This window comes from Antennarius striatus, chromosome 5 (assembly GCF_040054535.1).
Source record: "Antennarius striatus isolate MH-2024 chromosome 5, ASM4005453v1, whole genome shotgun sequence".
NCBI lineage: Eukaryota > Metazoa > Chordata > Actinopteri > Lophiiformes > Antennariidae > Antennarius > Antennarius striatus.
In genome coordinates, this window is record NC_090780.1 from 11,929,858 (window position 1) to 11,949,365 (window position 19,508).

General features: G+C 41.5%; 3 protein-coding genes across 5 annotated transcripts; 1 reads left to right on the forward strand and 2 right to left on the reverse strand.

The window, feature by feature from the left end:
* Nucleotides 1–943: 943 nt before the first annotated feature.
* On the reverse strand, nt 944–4,315 carry trub2 (TruB pseudouridine (psi) synthase family member 2). Its single transcript, XM_068314838.1, has 9 exons — nt 4,112–4,315; nt 3,447–3,594; nt 3,174–3,314; nt 2,467–2,541; nt 2,289–2,350; nt 2,121–2,202; nt 1,866–1,938; nt 1,547–1,683; nt 944–1,450 (listed from the first exon to the last, which is right to left on the reverse strand). The coding sequence occupies exons 1-9, from the start codon at nt 4,298–4,300 to the stop codon at nt 1,188–1,190; spliced, it is 1,170 nt and encodes a 389-aa protein (XP_068170939.1). The 5' UTR covers nt 4,301–4,315; the 3' UTR covers nt 944–1,187.
* Nucleotides 4,316–9,682: 5,367 nt separating this feature from the next.
* hdhd3 (haloacid dehalogenase-like hydrolase domain containing 3) lies at nt 9,683–11,397 on the forward strand. Of its 3 annotated transcripts, none has more exons than XM_068315963.1 (3): nt 9,683–9,751; nt 10,228–10,487; nt 10,857–11,397. In XM_068315963.1, exons 2-3 carry the CDS (start codon nt 10,233–10,235, stop codon nt 11,247–11,249), a joined length of 648 nt encoding a protein of 215 aa, XP_068172064.1. In that variant the 5' UTR covers nt 9,683–9,751; nt 10,228–10,232; the 3' UTR covers nt 11,250–11,397. The 3 variants fall into 3 exon arrangements, with proteins under 3 accessions (XP_068172064.1, XP_068172061.1, XP_068172062.1); XM_068315960.1 differs by having other exon boundaries at nt 10,228–10,562; nt 10,857–11,392; XM_068315961.1 differs by having other exon boundaries at nt 9,694–9,748; nt 10,228–10,562; nt 10,857–11,395.
* Nucleotides 11,398–12,063: 666 nt separating this feature from the next.
* tgfa (transforming growth factor, alpha) lies at nt 12,064–19,223 on the reverse strand. The gene is made up of 7 exons (XM_068315698.1): nt 18,935–19,223; nt 17,948–18,133; nt 17,655–17,837; nt 16,014–16,128; nt 15,547–15,696; nt 15,286–15,377; nt 12,064–14,842 (listed from the first exon to the last, which is right to left on the reverse strand). The coding sequence occupies exons 1-7, from the start codon at nt 18,972–18,974 to the stop codon at nt 14,835–14,837; spliced, it is 774 nt and encodes a 257-aa protein (XP_068171799.1). The 5' UTR covers nt 18,975–19,223; the 3' UTR covers nt 12,064–14,834.
* Between the last annotated feature and the right edge of the window lie 285 nt (nt 19,224–19,508).

Sequence of the window (19,508 nt, forward strand, 5' to 3'; positions counted from 1 at the left end):
GAAGTTTTATTCTGACTGGTATAAAATAATTTGGCTCAGGTGTCAAGAAGGGGGATGGGAAGGCAGATTCAGCAGGCGTGTTAAATTCCAGAGTTGCTTTTTTGTTTGTTTTTTAACAATGGTTGCATTTTACATACAATTTCAAGCAAAAGTAAATTTTCTTTTAATTAAACCAATCTTTAACTCAATGCTCGGGCACATGTTCATGACAGCATATTCTCAACACATCTCTCTCTCCCTCACAAGGGTCTGAAACCTAGTCTGCATATAATATGGTACTCCTGAGACTTTTCAGCCTATTCCACACTGAAAAGGTAGTCATATCACAACACTTCTCAGATCAGGAATGTATCCACTAATAAAACAACTTTCATTACTACTACATTGTCATGCTGTCAATTAAAATGACAGCATGACAATGTAGTGGCAAAAATACCCTCCACTTGGTTTGGCCCAGTGCCGTCAGCTATGACATTTCAACATTATGAATACCAGGAAATGCTGGGCAGTTCCCTCAAAAACTCCTGGAGAGAATCCACACTGGCATGGGGAGAACATACAAACTCAGCGCAGAAAGGCCCCAGGTGGAAGCGAACCAAAAACCTTGCCGTTAGGAAACAGTACCACACACAGTACCATTGTGCTTCCCAAAGACAAAGATCTTAAGACAGTTCTTAAGACAAGTTAACAAGATAATCTTTGGTGATCTTAATGCTACAAGAAAACAATGGCTATGAAATAATTGAAACCAGTGAACATCAACCTTTTTCCACATGGGTATTCAAACCAATAAGACAGATTAATTATCTCATCTAGCCTCACAAGTGTTGCTTTTACAAAAGCCTATAAATATGGCTGTAACCATGTTTACATAGACTTTCCTCGCTTCTTCAGTCACTGAAACACATTCAATTGGTAGAATAGGTGAACGGAACATAAACTGTCAATTCATGATAATCCAATTTAATGTTAGGATTTAGAAAAATTTATTACTTTTCCAAAGGTGCAAATATTACAGAGTACAGGACAGAGCTTGATAAATAGAGACGTCTGCAGGTTAAATAAAAGAATGACATTACAAATTGTGATCATCTGAACCTTTCTGGTTTTAAAAACCAGCGAGGGATCAATTCTGTTGGTCACAGAAACAAATGACTGAATTTTAAACACTGCTGCATTGTTGATTTTTATTGATTTGCTGCCATTACACTTGGACCTTGTTCTGTTCCTTGTGCAGATTTTCTTTTTTTCTTAGAGGAATGGTATTTTCTAATAGCCTGCATAACATCAGAAGCAGTCCAGTGGTGACGGATCAGGGAATCGTGCAGAGTGAAGGGGCCGTCTCTGGTCCGTCGAACTCCTTTACACGCTGCGGTGCTACGAAGCTCAAGTCCAATCTCATGCACGACTTTGCGCAAATATTTCTGTGTCTCATTCAGACACTGCACCTCTGAGTGAAAAGAAGAAGATCACACATAATCAGTCAGTATGCTGCAAATTGGAGAGTTTATGGTGTCAAATGAGAAATTGTGTGTTCAATTCCTGCCTAAAGTGAAGTTGGGAAGCTGGAAGTGAACACAACGCAGGCCTTTCAGGATGGGTGCTGATTTCCCTTCGGGACCCAGTAAACCTTGTGCAGCCAACTCATAAGCTTCCTGTGAGTGCATGTCAACGTTGGAATACCTGTACCAATAAACAAAATGGTCATTTTACTGGAACATTTTACTGGAACCCTGGTGAAAGTCCTTTGTAGACTGATGTGTTACATAAAAGGCTACATGTCAAAAATTAATGAACACAAAAAACCCAAACCATACCCAAAATTTGTTAAGTTTATGGAAATGAATATTAAAGGTCAACAATACGTTAACAAGGCCTTTTGATTGACTCCCTGCAGCATCGCCAAGACTCGTTCCAGCTTATCCAGTGTGATGTGATCTGTTGAACACAATGTTTTAGGGTTAGTGTGTATGCAGGCATACGCACACACACACACATACGCACATATACAGTATATATAAATCAGTAACCGTAGTTGATATAATACTTCACTTATTATGTTAAACTATCAAGTGAATAAAATGATAAAATGCATATTAAAAAAACTGAAGATGTCCTACCGTAGGTGGATTTTTCCAAAACTCTGCCTGTGTGAGAGAAATCATCTGTTGCAGTCCCAAATTCACCCTCCACTGTGTAATCCTAAAACACATCAAACAGCATTAAATCTATAATCTATCGTCACTGCTTCTTAGCAGCATCTGTTATTAGCAGAAATGATAACTTACCCTTGTAACTCGTGTTGAGTACAAATCCTGTAAGGCCCTGTTTCCATTTCCAATTGCAAGAACTGAAATCAAACAAATAAACAAAACATTAAACAAAAAAATAGACAAAAAACACATTTCAAATACAAAGTGGTCTGAAAAGGGTTTTCTCATATGGTCATCTCCAAAACACTCATACCTAGAACACCAGAAGATGGTGCATCCAGACGATGTCCCACTCCAACTTTAACATGCTGGAATTCAGGTCCAGCCACTGAATCACACAGAAAGGATATTTCTTGTTCATATATGGTCTTCATTGTGCATGTATAACAAATACGTTTTTATCACTATGCTGTCTGTGCAGCTATTACCAACCTTTACTAATATGGGAATGTGGGAATGAAGACATTATGAACATGTGTCCACATGTGTAAAATAACAACAGATTACAGTATCCTGTCTTGTTTCACAAAAAGACCGAGCATCACCAAGAGCAGTATTCTATTTTAATAACAAACTAATCAGTAACAGGTATGAAGAAAAAACAAACAGTTCGACATTGTCTGACCGAAAACTGACTTGGCTCCCTCTATAACAAGATCAAGAAATATATTGCGAAAGACACTGCACATGACAATCATGACAAGATTGTTTAAAGATCATCCCACATACTGCCACCCTGCTAAATAGTCCTACATTTTTAATTACCCTTTCATCTATATTTGTAATGCACACTTTTTACTTATTTTCTGGTCACAATTAATTAGTGTAATTTTTTTTTGCACTATATAAGAAATGTTAATAGTTTATAAGTATTCCTGTTCACCACCAGGTTATTATCTGACTTTGTTTGAAGAACACATCTACATGAGACTGGAGTTGAGGAGAGGTGGTCGCACAAACCCAGAGGATGCTTGGAGAGAACCGGCAGGGAGACTGCAGACAGCGTCAGTCCTTTCGGGGTGTCGCTCTCCGTGTCCGAGCCTCCGTGGGTCAAGAAGCGGACCTTCTGTGGAAGTGGGACGGACGGTGTAGCATTCACGCCTGGAAGACGTCACACGCCGAGGGTCAACAGGACACAGGACCCACGCTCGACACAACCCGCACTGATATTGCGCTACCGTTTGAAATGTATTTGACATGTATGGACGATGAGGAAACTCTAGACATCCTTACCTTTCAAAATATTCGTCTCAATGGTGTCCCGTGCGAGTTTCCAGTGGACACCTGGGGGTTTGTACACACAAAACAAACCCTCCAGCCTCCTGAACAAACGAACCGCTGGAGTCGCCATGATGATTAAAACATCCTCATTTCTGCACGACTGATAAAAATAATCTTATGGGTCAAAAGTGTAGTTCACCTACAGTACCGATGTGTTTCCCACACCGCATGACCGTTTCACTTGTCTGACTGTACTTATGTGCGCATGCGTCCCTACATGTCTGTCGCTTGGTAGCTCTATTTGAATATACCGCCGCCTGCCGGTTCGGAGGTGTACTAGACCACAACTACCGTATTAAGAGAGGACTGAAGGTGCTTGTTAGCAAACTACAGTATAAGAAAAAGGTGGACTTTTTTTTTGTTCAAATTGTTGAATAAGTCAGGACGGGGTTGACAATAAAATTGTTCAGACAAACTAACCATCAGAGACCAAAAATTTCTGAACTGAATAGCCCCTCTATTATCTCATTATGCCTAGTCTTGTGATATGTCTCCCTTTCTCTTACCCTGTCCTTATCTTCCTATCAGGGCTCGAAATTTACCTTTTTTTCTTGGTAGCACTGGTGCTCCCAAATTTATAAGTTAGTAGCACAAGCAAAGACTTTTGGATCACCTACCCAAAAGCAAGGCAGTGACGGAGCGACAGAGACGCTCCGTCCATCTCCGTTCCGCGCGCCTCTCTCCCTCGCCCAGGAGAGGGGCCGCAACTGCGCTCTCACTGTTTTGTGGTAGGAGCGCAGGAGCGCGGTCCTGCTCAGACTGTTTCGCGCACATTCTCCGGCAGCTCCACACTCACGTGTCCGCATCAAACAAACTGTCGCGGTAGTGCGTTCGAGGGTACACACTCGGCGCCTACGCGTTTTCCCCACACAAAACGGTATGAGAGACGCTCACCTGAGGATGATGCGTTGGTCCGCCTCCGGGTCAGGGGCCAAACCGAGGCACTATCTGGGTGCGGGTTAAATAGTGCATTGTGGCGCGCTGTCAGGCCAGCCCGGTACCTGGACTGAACCATTTTGGTTATTATTGGATTGTTTTGTATTTTAAAACATCACTAAAATATGTTTTATGTTGCCCCAAACTCCACCATGCCTTTAGTGAACATTCTTTTGCATTTCTTGGTCACTTTGCCCTCAGCTCGGACTTAAGGGGATAATTCTGCTAAAAAAAAGATCTGTGCTTTGTTTCATAGTGAGACTTCATGTTACCACTTTTAATTCATGCTACTTGTTCAGACAGTATGAGGTAAAATGGTTTTGAACTGCCTGACGGAGGAATAAACATAAATTTCGTCCACTCATTGTTAACCAGCGGTTCTCCTTGTTAACCTCCCTAACGTTTGGAGCTATGCTGTCCTCACTGTCTCCCTTCTTCTGTGCTAAGCTGTAGCGGTAAACTCACAGCAGCAGGGAGCTGTCCCACTTCCTGGTGCACTGACAGCGCAGGGTAGATAAACGATCTGAGAAAATCTCTCATGAATCTATCATGGAGTGGTCACGGGTCAGGACAGAACCATCACGCGGTCTGCATCCGGACCGCGGTCCGCCATTTGGTGACCCCTGCTCTATGGAGAGAGAGAGAACGAGCAAGAGAGAAGAGGAAAAAAAGGCCCACCAGATTTTTTTCCCTAGTCGCACTGGTGCTCCCAAATATATTTAATAGTAGCACTGATAAAAATTGGGGTGCATATGCGACAAAAATGGTCACAATTTCGAGCCCTGCCTATTATTTCCTTTCCACCCAACCAGTCAAGACGGATGGGTCCTGCCAAGAGTTTCTTCCTCAACGAGGGATTTTTCCCCTGCCACTGTCGCTTATGCTTGCTCTGTAGGGTTCAGTTGGGTTTTTCTGTCTGTTAAAGCGCTTTGTTTCCATGATTAAGCCCTATACAAATATAACTTAATTGGCGGCACGGTGGCGTAGTGGTTAGCGCTGCTGCCTCACAACACGGCGGACCCGGGTTCGAGTCCCGCTCTGTGCGGAGTTCGCATGCTCTCCCCGTGTCTGCGTGGGTTCTCTCCGGGTTCTCCGGCTTCCTCCCACCTCCAAAAGCATGCGCTTGAGGTTGATTGGCCGGTCCCAAATTGACCATAGGAGTGAGTGTGTGTGTGAGTGGTTGTTTGTTTCTATGTGGCTCCGCGGTACACTGGCGTCGTGCCCGGAGTGTCCCCCGCCTCACGCCCTGAGACTGCCAGGATAGGCACCCCCCGTGACCTGCGTTAGCGGATTAAGCGGGTTGGAAGATGAATGAATGAATGAATGAATGGTTGATTCAGAATCCTCAACTACATTTATATTTTAGAGTTAATCAAGAAGTCCGCATCCCACTGTATGTTTGAAGAAAAAATAAATGTAATATCTGACTAAATCAGCATTCCTCAAAGAGAGCTGCCCTCTTATCGTGGTGGGGGAGTTTGAGTGCCCAAATGATCCCAGGAGCTATTTTGTCAGGGGCTTCATGCTCCTGCTAGGGTCTCCCTTGGCAAACAGATCCTGGGGCCCAAGTATGACGCAACCGGGGCCCCATCCTGGAGTGAGGTCCAGGGATTGGGCTTGTATGCAAGCGCCCGGTGGCCGGGCGCTCGGCCCGACAGGACGACATGTGGCCCAACCTACTGTGGAGTCACCACCCGCCAGGGAAACCATAGCGGACGGGTTCAGTGTAGATTGGGTGGCAGTCGTCAGCATGGGGCTCGACGACCCAATCCCCAGACTAAGAGTCTAGCTCTAGGGACATGGAATGTTATCTCGCTGGGGGGAAAGGAGCCAGAGCTTGTGAGGGAAGTTGAGAGGTACCGACTGGATAAAGTCGGGCTCACCTTCACTCACAGCTTGGGCTCTGGAAGCCAAACCCTTGAGTGGGGCTGTACTTTCTATTTTTCTGGTGTTGCCCAAGTTGAGGGTGTGGGCTTGCTAATAGCTCCACATCTCATCTTATATGTTGGAGTTCACCCCGGTGAACGAGAGGGTTTAGTACAATTGCAACAACACATCATCAGTAGGGTAAAACTAACCTGTCTCACAAAGGCGTCCCTGCGCTTCGGGTGGGGGACAGGTGTCTCATTGTCATTTTGCCTACGGGCTTAACGGCAGTGTGTAATACCCGGCCTTCTTGGAGTCCCTGGGAGGGGTACTGAATAGTGCTCCGACTGGGGACTCCATTGATATTCTTGGGGATTTCAACTTTAATGTGGGCAATGATAGTGAGACCTGGAAGGGGTGATTGGAATGAAAAGCCTCCCTGACCTTAACACGAGCGGCGTTCTGTTATTGGACTTCTGTGCTAGTCACAGTTTGTCAATAACAAACACTTTGTTCAACCACAGGGATGTCCATAAGTCCACATGGCACCAGGACAACCTAGGCTGGAGGTCGATGATTGACTTTGTTGTCGTATCATCAGACCTCTGACTGCGTGTGTTGGACGCTCGGGTGAGGAGAGGGGCAGACCTGTCAACCGATCACCACCTGGTGGTGAGCTGGATCTGCTGGCAGAGCAGGGGGCAGGACAGACTCGGCTGGTCCAAACGTGTTTTTAGGGTCTGTTGGGAACGTCTGGCAGAACCCTTTGTCAGTGAGTTCTTCAATTCACACCTCTGGGAGAACTTCTCCCAGATTCCGTAGGAGGCTGGGGGCATTGAGTCGAGGGGACCATGTTCTCCACCTCCATTGTCGAAGTGGCTGCTCTGACCTGTGGTCGCAAGGTCTCTGGTGCCTGTTGTGGCAGTAACTCCATAACCTGGTTGTGGACACCCTAAGTAAGGGATGCCGTCAAGCTGAAGAAGGATGTTAGAATAATGTACATAAGTTATCCCATATTTACTGATTTACATTCTATTATTCTTTATACTGTGTACCATGAGCATATAAATGTGTATGTGTTTTTGTGTGTCTTGCTATGCGCTGAGTTATGTTTAGGCAGAGTTCGAAAGGTCACAACTGAGGTAGCATCTGATGACTAGTTTAAGATGTAAACCTTGACCTGCTGAAAAAAGGACAATATCATAAAAGGAAGAGGTTACTCTTGTGACATTATACCATACATGGTGCATTGCTGATATTTTTGTCCCCTTTCTTTAGGACACATTGTAAACAGGGACTGCCCAACTGAAATAAAAGAGGTTTCGGCAGAGACATGTTGAGAAAGGGGTGGAGATCCGTAACTGAGCACATCTCTGTTCGTTCTCCTCGCGAGTAAAAAATATAACTGTTGTCTTCTCCTTTTTGTGAGTGTGTTTTAAATGTTCTAGGTTGTTTGAACTTGACAAAGGAATCCTATGAAATCGTGTTAAATTGTAGGACACTGGAGACAGCTGACGGGTACAGGCAGGCCGGGCATACTGCAGCTCAAGTAGTCGCGGAGGCAAAAACTCCGGTTTGGTAGGAGTTCATGGAGGCCATGGAGGAAGACTATCGGTCAGCCTCGAAGAAATTCTTGCAAACCATTCGGCGCTTCAGGAGGGGAAAGCGGTGCACAGCCAACACTGTTTACAGTAGAGGCGGAGAGCTGCTGACCTCGACTGAGGATATTGTCGCGCGGTGGAAATAATACTTTGCGGATCTCCTTAATCCTGCTACCATGTCTTACACAGAGGAAGTAGAGGCTGAGGTCTCAGAGGTGGACTCGTCCATCACCCAAGCTGAAGTCATCAAGGTGGTTGCCAAACTCCTTGGTAGCAAAGCACTGAGGGTGGATGAGATTCGCGAGTACCTCAAGTCTCTGGTTGTGCAGGGACTATCATGGTTGACACATCTCTGTAACATTGCATGGCAGTCGGGGACAGTATCTGTGCATTGGCAGACCGAGGCAGTGGTTCCTCTTTTCAACCAGAACAGAAGGTGGGTTCCAACAAAAGGGGGATCACACTCCTCAGCTTCCCGGGGAAAGTTTATTCCAGGGTACTGGAGAGACAAATGGTGGGGAGGTGCTCCACGCATGTCCTCGAGGAAGACCTAGGACACGCTGGAGGGATTGCGTCTCTCGGCTGGCTTGGGAACGCCCGGGGGACCAGGAGGAGGTGTGTGGGTTGAGGGAAGTATGGGCATCCCTGCTGAGACTGTTGCCCCCGCGACCCGGTTGAAGATGGATGGATGGATGGATGGACTAAATAAGCACTGTTTTATGTAAATTTATTTTCATTATATAATTGCGGAAATACTAGTAAGCAAAACAAGCATATTTTTTAAAGAACAATGGAGGAAATATGACAAAGAAGGTAAGGATAAAACAGCATTGTTGGCAAAGACCTGTGGTAAATCACAAATACTCACAATCTGATAGGTGAAGAAAAGAGAACACAATGGGGAAATACTTAAAATATATAAAAGTGAGACAATAAGACATGATTAACTGATTCCTCCCATGGCAAACAGGTCCTATGTGACCGGATTAACTAAGAGCAGTTCAAAAACCCCTATAAACCACTGCCGGGGGAGGCGGTTGCTCAGCAGAAGAGCGGGTCATCCTGTGTTCCCAAGATCAGCAGTTTGATTCATGCTCCCGCCCAACCACCTTGGAGTGTGAGCTGACAGTGGGAGATGCCGAGGCACCCTTGAGCAAGGCGCGGTCCCCCTTTACAAGTTGCTCATTTGGGGCACACCAAGATGGAGCTGCCGCCTCTCTACCTCCCATTGCAAGCCTACAGGCCCCTATGTGTGTGTTTCTGCATGTGCTACAGGGCACACTTTTTAAACAAGTCAATTAAGATGTCAGATGTTTGGAGGGTATAGAGTGCAAAGCAAATTAATTTCCTTTGAAAACTCTTTACTGAGTTAATCTGTTGTATGGCTACATAATTTATCAGTCTGCATGAAAAATGTAATTAAGTTGGAAACAGTTAAAAAATTGGGCCTCGATTCTCTGCTGTAATGTCACAAAACAAACCCCAGTTTCAGGTGCAAAAGAATCACATGCCACAGAAAGCAATAGAATTCTCTCAGCAACAAATGGTCATCCCCCATATCAAAGGAGAGCTGAAGAGATGAGTCTTTATAAACACAAACTAAACTTTTTATGAAAATAAATATCTTGTTTATTTATATTTTTGTATTCAAGCAAACATTGTAATCATAGTTTTTAACAGAATGTCGTTTAGCTTTTAAAAAAAAAAAACCGAATCAAGAAGTGGTCATGAGTAGTCTCCACGTCAGTAGGGGGCAGCATTCAACCTGAAACTGTCACTAAAACATCCGAAGAAGATCGTCTCAGACCTTCATCGAAGACAGAGAACAGAGTCCAGCGTGGAATCAGAACCGTGGTAGGACCCACAGCTCCACAAAGTACAATGTCTGTCTGTTCTGAAAAAAGTTCGTCTTGTAATGTGTTAAAAAAAAAAGACTTAGCGCCAGAAAGAAAACCACCAGGCGCTGTGTTAGCAAGATGCTATGCTAACGTAGAATGACAATTACGTGTCTAGACAACGAGGCAGAATAATCACAATTATATCACCCACGATTGAGAATCTGTAACCATGACAACGGTGACGCCTTGAGGTGGTGACGGTCGTCACCGTGGCCTCTGTGAAGTCAGGTGGAGGCTGACGGAAATGTCAGCAGCACGGCAAAAGAGAACATTTGACGTCAGTGTTGAATCCCAAAACATTTGATATTCCAATAGAAGCAACATTGACGAAACACTTTTAATTTTTTATGGGATACTGACCTGTCTTTTTTTTTAAATTTATTTACTTCCTTATGTATGTATGTATGTATTTATTTATTTATTTCTCTGTAGGTGTAATGCGAGCTCCTCTGCAATGGGTTTTGTGGGATGTGACAAACACTCTCCTGAAGGTGCGTGCATCTGTGGGGGAGCAGTACTGCAAGGAGGCCGAACGGATGGGCTTAAACCTGGATCCTGTTGAAGTGGACGCTGCCTTCCGTCAGGTGTATCAACACCATTGTAGCAAGTACCCAAACTACGGCATCACTCATAGCATGGATGGACAGACTTGGTGGATGGGGGTGGTGCAGGACACCTTTTCTCATTGCAGGGTACAAGATCCAATCCTGGTTAAAACCATGGCTAGCAACCTTTATCATAACTTCTGCAGTGCAGAGAACTGGGAGGTAAATGACTAACGATAAATGGCGACAGCATATGATGACTAAAACCTGTTTCTACTGATGCTATATCCTAAAGAGGACATCGGTACCACAACACATTCTTTAGAGGCTTTTATTTGTGAACTCTACCCTCCTCAAAAGCATTTTTATGAGTATAAGAAACTTATGTTTACTCAAACATGGATCTATATTCCACATATTTACAACTGATGAGTTGTTTATATACTGCCAATGTTTATGGACAAAGATGTATATAATTATCACTTTAAATATGTATTGTGTTTTTTTTTGTTTTAGGTATTTTCTGACTCACAGAAGGCCCTGGAGAGTTGTTCTTCCCTAGGACTGAAGCTAGGCGTGGTGTCAAACTTTGACAAACGCCTAGAAAGGATTTTGCATGTTTGTGGTCTGCTGCCTCACTTTAGCTTCTTAATAACGTCAGAGGAAGCGGGTGTAGCAAAGCCAAATCCAAGCATCTTTGATCAGGCACTTCAGAAATGTGGCACACTAGCTGCTAGCGTGGCTCATGTTGGAGACGATTATGTGAATGATTACCTCACCTCTCGGTCTATGGGCATACACGGGTTCCTCTTAGACAGACACAACAAGTATAAAAACAGTGTTCCTCGACAGCATCGGCTCAGCTCCCTGGAGGAGCTTTCATCACATCTTCAGCTGCACATGCAGTAATCTCAAAGACTCATTGGCACAAGTGCAAAGCTACATACCCTGACTGTATTTAAAATAAAATATTCAAAACATGGATTTGTAGAACTATATTGAATTGAATGTACTCTATACAGTATAATTCTTAAAATCTATTAAAAGTTTGTCTTGGAAAACAAACCATTTACTTCTTTAATGTGATGTGGAAAAAATTGTACAAGTGTTTAGTCAGAGCTGAAATACATTATTTGCTTGAACAGTGTTTAACAGGATTTTGTGGTAATTTTGTACATTCATCTCAAAAGGTGGTGGTGGTGGGTTGGGGCTAGTGAAATAAAGGAGAACTAGATCAAGATTCACTAAAAAAAAAAAAAAAACCTCCCTAGCCAGACCAGAAGACACCAAACATGCTGGACCTTCTTTTAGTTCATCATCCGTCCGTATTTGTTCAGCACTCCAGAACTTTAAATGTGCAGTTTATGGGAAGCTCTCTCACTGCAGACTTTTTTTCCAGTAAAAACGTTTGAATCAAAAAATGCACATATTTCTGTAGAAGGGGTGATTAAACTGTAATCAGATATCTGACTCATCACGGTAATTAATTTCTGTTAACTATGGTTATCATTAATGGTACAAAGGGAACACAGAATGTTGTCAACATTATGAAAATGCCCATATGGCCATTAAAATAGTAATAGGTAATCTTACAAAATCCTTTAAAAAATTCTGATGAAACATTTTACTGAAGAATGGCTAGATATGGCTAGAACCAATCTTATTGATTTAACTCCAAAACACATGCATTATTCATTTTCAAAGAATAAGTGCTGGCCCGCTTTATTCACTCTCATTGCCTCACAATGTCACACAACTGCTTAAATGGGTATGTAACAATAAAAAGATAATATAAACATTAACCTACGCTTGAAGCCAGATGAAAGCAAGACAAGCATAGAAACAGATTGGATGTCAACATATAAATATTTAATTATATCATCACGTTCATGATTTCTTGGACCTTGTTGATTACGAGAGTTTGAGCTGGATTATTTTCCAGTGAAAACTGCTATCCTTGTGTAATTTGGGTGAATAGACTGTTTACACTGAAGCTCAGTGCTTTCATCATTCCTAATGATCTGTTTCCGTTCAAATAACAGCACAGGGTTGCTTAACCCTAATAGTCTTATTTCAAACCATCTGGTCAGAGGAAGATACTGGGAACGTTGGGCTGAGGATCAAAAGGGACAGAAGATGAGGCAAATAGAAGAAAAAAGGCCAGAACGGCATTGCAGTTAAAAGCAAGGCTTCAACCTCTTATGGTGAATAGGGATTGAGGTTTGTCAAAATCAGATTTAAGAAATGTAAGAGTAATTTCTGACATTGACACCTAACCATCCATAATATCATGAATTGTGAATGGACGTAGATTTTAAATCTGGATTTTCCCCACACTGTGGTCTGTTTTTATGTGATTTGCTTCCCCTTGCACTCCGTTCTACGTTAAAGGGCATTGTGCATATTTAGGGAAGCTCTCATAAGAGCTGCTTAATTCAAAGCTGGTTGAGGAGCTCAGCCAGACGGTTCTAAAGAGCTTCACAGAAATCCAATTGCAAGACCTAATTGGATTGAAATACAAAATGAAGCTTCCTGCACAGAGAGCGAAGCAAAAGAGTAGAGGGGAAGAAGCATAAAGCAAGATGTCAACTCATAGACATGAAGTATTCATTTAAAACCAGACCTGATTTATGCAGCGTAGTCTTTCACATTGAGCAAATGTGTTAACATGAATGACTATACATTCTGTCAGCTCAAAAGGACAATACTGCTGATATATATGGATGAAGGCTGTAATATTTCCTTCAGCTAAAGAAGCACTTAAGAGTTCAGCTCTTTGTTCAGTTGCGCCTGGGGTTCAGGGCTTCATGTTGCATTTCTGCCTCTTTAAATATTCAGTGGAAAAGAAAAAAGAAGAGCAGCAGAGATTCGGGGTATATGAAGGGAAAGAAGAAAGGGGAAGGAGCTTCAGAAGTGAAAAGAGGGTCACGCGATGAAGCGAATAACAGACTCTGGAGATGTAGCAGCAATTAATGAGCACATGAATAAAACATGCACGCACAATTGCATTTTCAATTAATTTCATAAAAGTCTTCAAAGAAGAGCTAACACATGAAAAGGTCATCCTTTTGGATGATTTTGTATTGACATATACCATTTATACATATGAATATTTCCGCATGTCCCTGAAATTTACACACGTACAATCAGCACAATGATGTAACAAACAAAAACATATAAATGCAAATCTCATTGTAATGTAAACAAATACAAATGTATTGTCACTGCCTTTGTCATATAAATACCATTACACACACACACATGTATTTGGTTTCCACATTTATCACACAAAGCATGTACACACTATACATGAGTCAGTTTGTAATCATTATCTTTGTATTCCAGCTCCTGGTATCATTTCAGCTCTTTTAGGAAGAACTGAAATATTGTTTTTAAAGTTACTTTCAGAGGAATTTCTCATTGAAATATATTTAAATTCAAAACAGATGCAATGCTATAACATACCACTCTAAATAAGTGTTTTGTGTAATTTCTTTAAAATGCCTCTTCCCACAAGTGATCCCATTTTTCATTATGACTACTTTGTGCAGTTCAGAAAAGTGCAATGATTTAATAGGACTGTGGAATAAAGTGACCACCCAGGATGTGCATGAGTTGTGGCAGTCATAGCTTGCAACTGAAATACCTCTGATGCATCAATATGTTCAATTACAGCTCAGGAATAAAAAAATAAAACTGACAAATATTTCAGCTTCAGTAGCAATACTGGAGTCAAATCACTAGAAAAAAATCCTTTATCCCTCAAAACCGTGTGGGAATAATATTACTTTGCAAGTTTAATGTAGGCTTACAGATAAAACGTCCGCGATTTTATTCTATCAGTCAGTCCATCAGTCCAAAAAATTCCTACTCCCGCCAGGTGAAGTGAGTTCCTTCATTAAAAACAGACACTAAAATTTCTTTAAAGCATCAGTTTTCCCCACCATAATATCTTTTTTTAAAAAGTCTTCGGTGCTCATAGAGTTCTGATGAAAAATGTGCAAGTTATTAAAAGACAAAAATAGGAATTAAGGTCCTCTGACTTCGTTTTGTCCTCCAGCCTGAAATAAAAATTGTCTTTATAAGATCCACACCGGATGATTATTGGTCTTGCTGGTCATTTCTCCTGTCTTCTTGGCCAGCCATAAATCATTATAGTGAGGACACACATATGATTTGGTAGGACCTTCAGTCTCACAGCTCCACACAAACTGAGGATGTGTGTGAATTTCCACAGGGTCAAGACTGAAGTAAATATTCCTGTGGCCTGAAGGTCAAAAGTCCCACTCAGTAAGAAAAATGTGAAAGAACATTTAACCTCCCACATCAGTCAGGCAGCAGTGTAGACAATACACCTCTGTGTGTGGTAAAGTCTGCTTGATCTCAACGTGTAAACACCACTTTAGATGCAATCCTGGGGGTCTGTGGTCCAGACAGGATGACAGAATTTAACATGCCATGATGCAAACCTTGCATGTCCGGGAAGATGTGTTCTCAAACCACTGAAAGGGATACAGTAATTATTCCAGATTTCACAGCACAAGATCTTTCAAGGAAAAGAATATATAACAATATAATTATATAATGTATTATAATTCACATTTGTTATTAATTCAAGTGCTAAATGACAATGACTGCTGTTTGTGTGTCAAAGGCCTGATTATCTATTTTCCTCTATGGCATAGAGGTACTTGTAGAGTAAAAAAATAAATAAATAGCAATTACAAACAGAACAATATAATGACAGCAGTTCCATACCTTACTATGTGCAATACAATTTTCCCCCACAAACAATATATAGTATGTAAATATCCCATCCATCTTTAACTCAAGCTTGAGTACTTATATATCATATTTAGAAGTTATTTACACCCCTTGCATTTGGAAGTCATTAGAAGCATGACCTTTCAAATATTCTTTCTGGCACAAGAAATAAAAACGGTACCACTCTCAGGAGGATAGCAGGATGCTCCGTGCTTCTGTAGGATGTAGAGATGAGCCTGCCTCCGCCTGCGACAGTCCTGCCTCCACCAGCAACTGCATAAAATAAAGATCAAAAAAAGAAAACTTCAATACTGAAAAAAAATGACTGCTCAAGTTCATCTAATTATTCATTCCTTCTAGGAGTTTATTTATTCGGTTTACCAGTTGGGATCCAAATGAAAATCATGTTATAAATTTAAAATAGGCCATGCATATTACTTACTGTAATAAAGTACACAACACCATGATGAGTACACACCCAATCACACACAACACCAGCACTGTGGCAGCAGTTTGTTGTCTGTGATTAGTTGCTACTATAGCAAGAAGGTCTGCATGCTCACACCTCATCCCAACAAAACCTGGATGGCACCTGCAGCATGGATGGAAACTCAGTCAGCATTCATGCATGAGCTCAGAGAGAAAAGCTGTATGATGGAGGGCAGCTGAAGTAGCTCACACTGATTTATACGTAGTTATACTGAATGTCAGGAGAAATACTCATCCTGTGGTTAGTAACACCATACATCTTCACGTGCTTTCTACAATCCATGAAATCATGTTGATGTCACAAAATACCATTTCAAGTTTTTATTTTCCGGAAGTAGTTAGTCAAGAGCCGTAAGATGTTGTATGAGTCAGATTTCAACACAATGATGTTGCGTAATAATTTATACAGTACCCACTTACACACATGCAGGTGTCTCTTCTAATATCAGGAAGCGACATGTGCCATGGAAGCAAAAATGCTGATGGGTGTCTGGACAATCACCAAAATGAGAGCGAACAGCTGCTGCTACAAACTCTGTCAGGTTGAGAGGGAAAACACTTTTAAAATGGTTAGAAGTGTGTACATTTTTTAAATTTGAGGACAGTGTTTTTGCTTTTTCTAAAACCATTCATTTGTCCTTTCCCTTTGACACCAATGTGAATGAAATAGTTTTTGTTTGGAAGAGAGAACAATACAGGGAAGCATCTACTTTATATTATGATGGGTTACTTTAAATGGTCGGAGAGACAAGTTCCCTTACAGAAGACCATGAATTCTACTAAATTAATGATCAAATGAATCAAAATACACACCACGGCAACTATAGGTGAATGTAATAAATCTGAAAATAGCCCAAGTCAACAGAGATAGTCCACTAAATCCTAAAGCTGACACCCACGCCACCGATGGTTGACTGAATCCCTTTGTTAGCAATTGCGTGCGGATTTGTGGTGGCTTACAACTCCCAGTGTAACTGGAAGGCAGAATTAGAGTCAAGAAATATCCCAGTGAGATGCTGTAAATGGAAACCTCTGTCCATCAACCAACACTGGGACAGAGGAGAAAGCATGTCCCTGCAAGCACATACGATTTTTAGCACATCCTTCAAGCAACAATCTCAATTTTCACTCAGCACAAAAATATCCCATTAAATGAGCACCCAGACAAAACGGATATTCCTCAGACTGTACAGTCAGCCAAATTCCTACATGACTGACTAAAACAAAAGTGTTTCCTGAAAATCTTAAACAAATGCATATTGTGGTATTCAGTGTGGGAATGAGGATGAGCATCCAGACAGATAGTTGCATTACAGACGTCGTCACAGACTCCATTCCACTGGTAAATGGGCTTCTGGGTTGAAGCCTTCCTGTATTGTCTCTTTCAGACTCCATGAAAGCCCTCTGTTGTCCCTCAGGCATCTGCCTACCTCTCTTTCCATGTGATTTTGGCAGTCAAACGAGAATAGCATTGACACACAAACGACCCTTAAGGGGCTCTAAGGTGCTTTTCAGATAATAATATTCTACACTGAAAATACAGCTTTTTGTGGAATGCCTGTATATTCTGCTAACAATCTGTACAAACAATGCCTTTGCTCATGATCAGAGAATCAGTTGTCAGTGAGCTCCTTCTTGTCTGCATGTGTTGTTACACTGCGCATCAGTGGGAGGCTTTACAGTGGTCAGAAGTCACTGTGGAAGCACTGAGTGTACATCAAGAACTGCCAAGATGACAAATACAGTAGTAGAGTTTCCTTTGAAATACAGTTGATTTTATAGTAGACACAGCTACCACCATTCACTTACTTTTTGACACAGGACTATGGTATGAAAACATACTTTGAATCAGAGGGATGTCAGTCACAGTCAAGTTAGTAGGGGTTCACAGATGTGACAAATTTGTAAAAATCACAGAAAATTAACAAGAATAATCAATATTATATTGGATCAAGTTCTTGAGATTTCTAAACACAGGAAGTATAGTTATTCTTTCTGGCTGGACAGTGATCTTGAGCCATAATCTGCGTCTTCACATGACAAGACTGTTCTGAGACTTACTTTTAACTGTTTGGATGCTTTTGGTAGCAGTCTCAAATATCTCGGAAGTTGTGTTTCTGTCGATGATTGATGCAGAGCTGCTTGTTGAAGTGTTTGGAGCAGCAGTGGAATTTCTACTGATGAAAATCTTGGCTTGGATAGTTGTTGCATTGCCGTGCCTTGCTCCTAATATAAAGACAGAACCTGCAGGGAGAAAAGTAATCCAGTATGAACATATGTTGTGCCATAATAACAGCAGGTATCAACAGGAACATCTTCAGATTTTCAGATTTAAAAAATGTGTTGAAACTCACTTTTCACAGAAAGGACTTTAGCCATTGTATTTGCAGTGGTCTCAGTAGTGGTGTTACTGCTGCTGATTGCTGTTGAGCTCCTTTTTGAGGAATGCTGACCAACAGTGGAATTTGTAATGACAGAAAAGTTGGCTTCGAGAATTGTTGAATTACTCTGTCCTGCTCCTCCTAACGTAAAGAGGGAACCTTCAGTGGGGAAAAAACATGACATAGTCCTTTGGTTAAAATGATTAGAAATGACAACAAAAACCAAATTAACAAAAGTACTGTGAGTTCTCTGTAAACTCCAAGAATATACTAAAACTGACAATCGGAATATAAAAAAAATACATAATACTGCATTGTGATAACTGCCCCACAGGAAAACCAGGTATCACATGTCCTTGACAAATAATCTTGACAGTAATCTGCCTCTATACAATGATGATCATATATCTTGGTCTTCAATATGATACTGATGCCTGAGTAAGTGGTCCCTAACAATAGTAACAGGGTCACGTAGTCACTGAAAGATAATATACATAACATACAGATAACATACATACACACACACACACACTAATATATATATATATATATATATATATATATATATACTCATATGTAATTGGCAGCAGCTCAAAGTAAAAGTAATTGTTTAAACTTTTATTCATAAACATGTGAAACATGAATCTAATCTTAACCTTGAAATAATTCTGGGACACCACAGAGAATGAATACAATCTCATCAAGCACAGTAAGATCAATGGAACATATAGAACTAATCTGAATTGGAATGAGGGGGGAAAAAACACACCTAAAACACTTTTCTTTGCATAGTAGCCTTTAGAAGTTAAAACAAGATCCAGTCATGTCATATTAAATCATAACCTCAACGCAAAAACTGAGGAAGTCCATCTTTGGTCCAGTTTTATTAGTCTGAACCATCAACACCTATATTCATCTGAGGATTTTATTCATTATTCATCCGCAGACACAGCCACTCACCGCTTATCAGAAAGAATGTATCCCACAATATCCGAGTCATCCTGACGACTCTTTGTCCAAAGTGTGTTAACTGTCGGGCAGCTGGACGGAACTGCGTGCGATCAGGAGCCTCATTAGTTGTTAGTGTTGGAGGCTGCAGGCTGAGCAACAAACTCCTCCAGCACAGAACATGAAATGCCCCGATGAGACCCGGATTCTGCTGTCATTTACACACAGATATCCAATAGCGGAAAAGTAGTTGTGATCGACTTTTTTTCTCTTTTTTAGGGGGTCAAAAAACAGATGACTCTCACGCAGAATGTCCGGGCGTTTTTGACTTCATTGTGTTCATATGAGGAAACGTGTAATCTTGTCAGGAGCTGACCAATTACAAACTGGGAGGGAGAGAGGGAGGGGAGGAGGGGAGGAGGATGTCAGATCTTTTGACCTCAATAAATACATGCCGAGCTACTGGGAAATAATAGAAGTACTTTTTTTTTTTTTTTTTTTTACAAATTAATCAAATTTGAATAATTTATTCTAAGAGTCTTTGTAAACTGTCTGGTGGTGGAAATCTTGTGATAAATAGGGATAC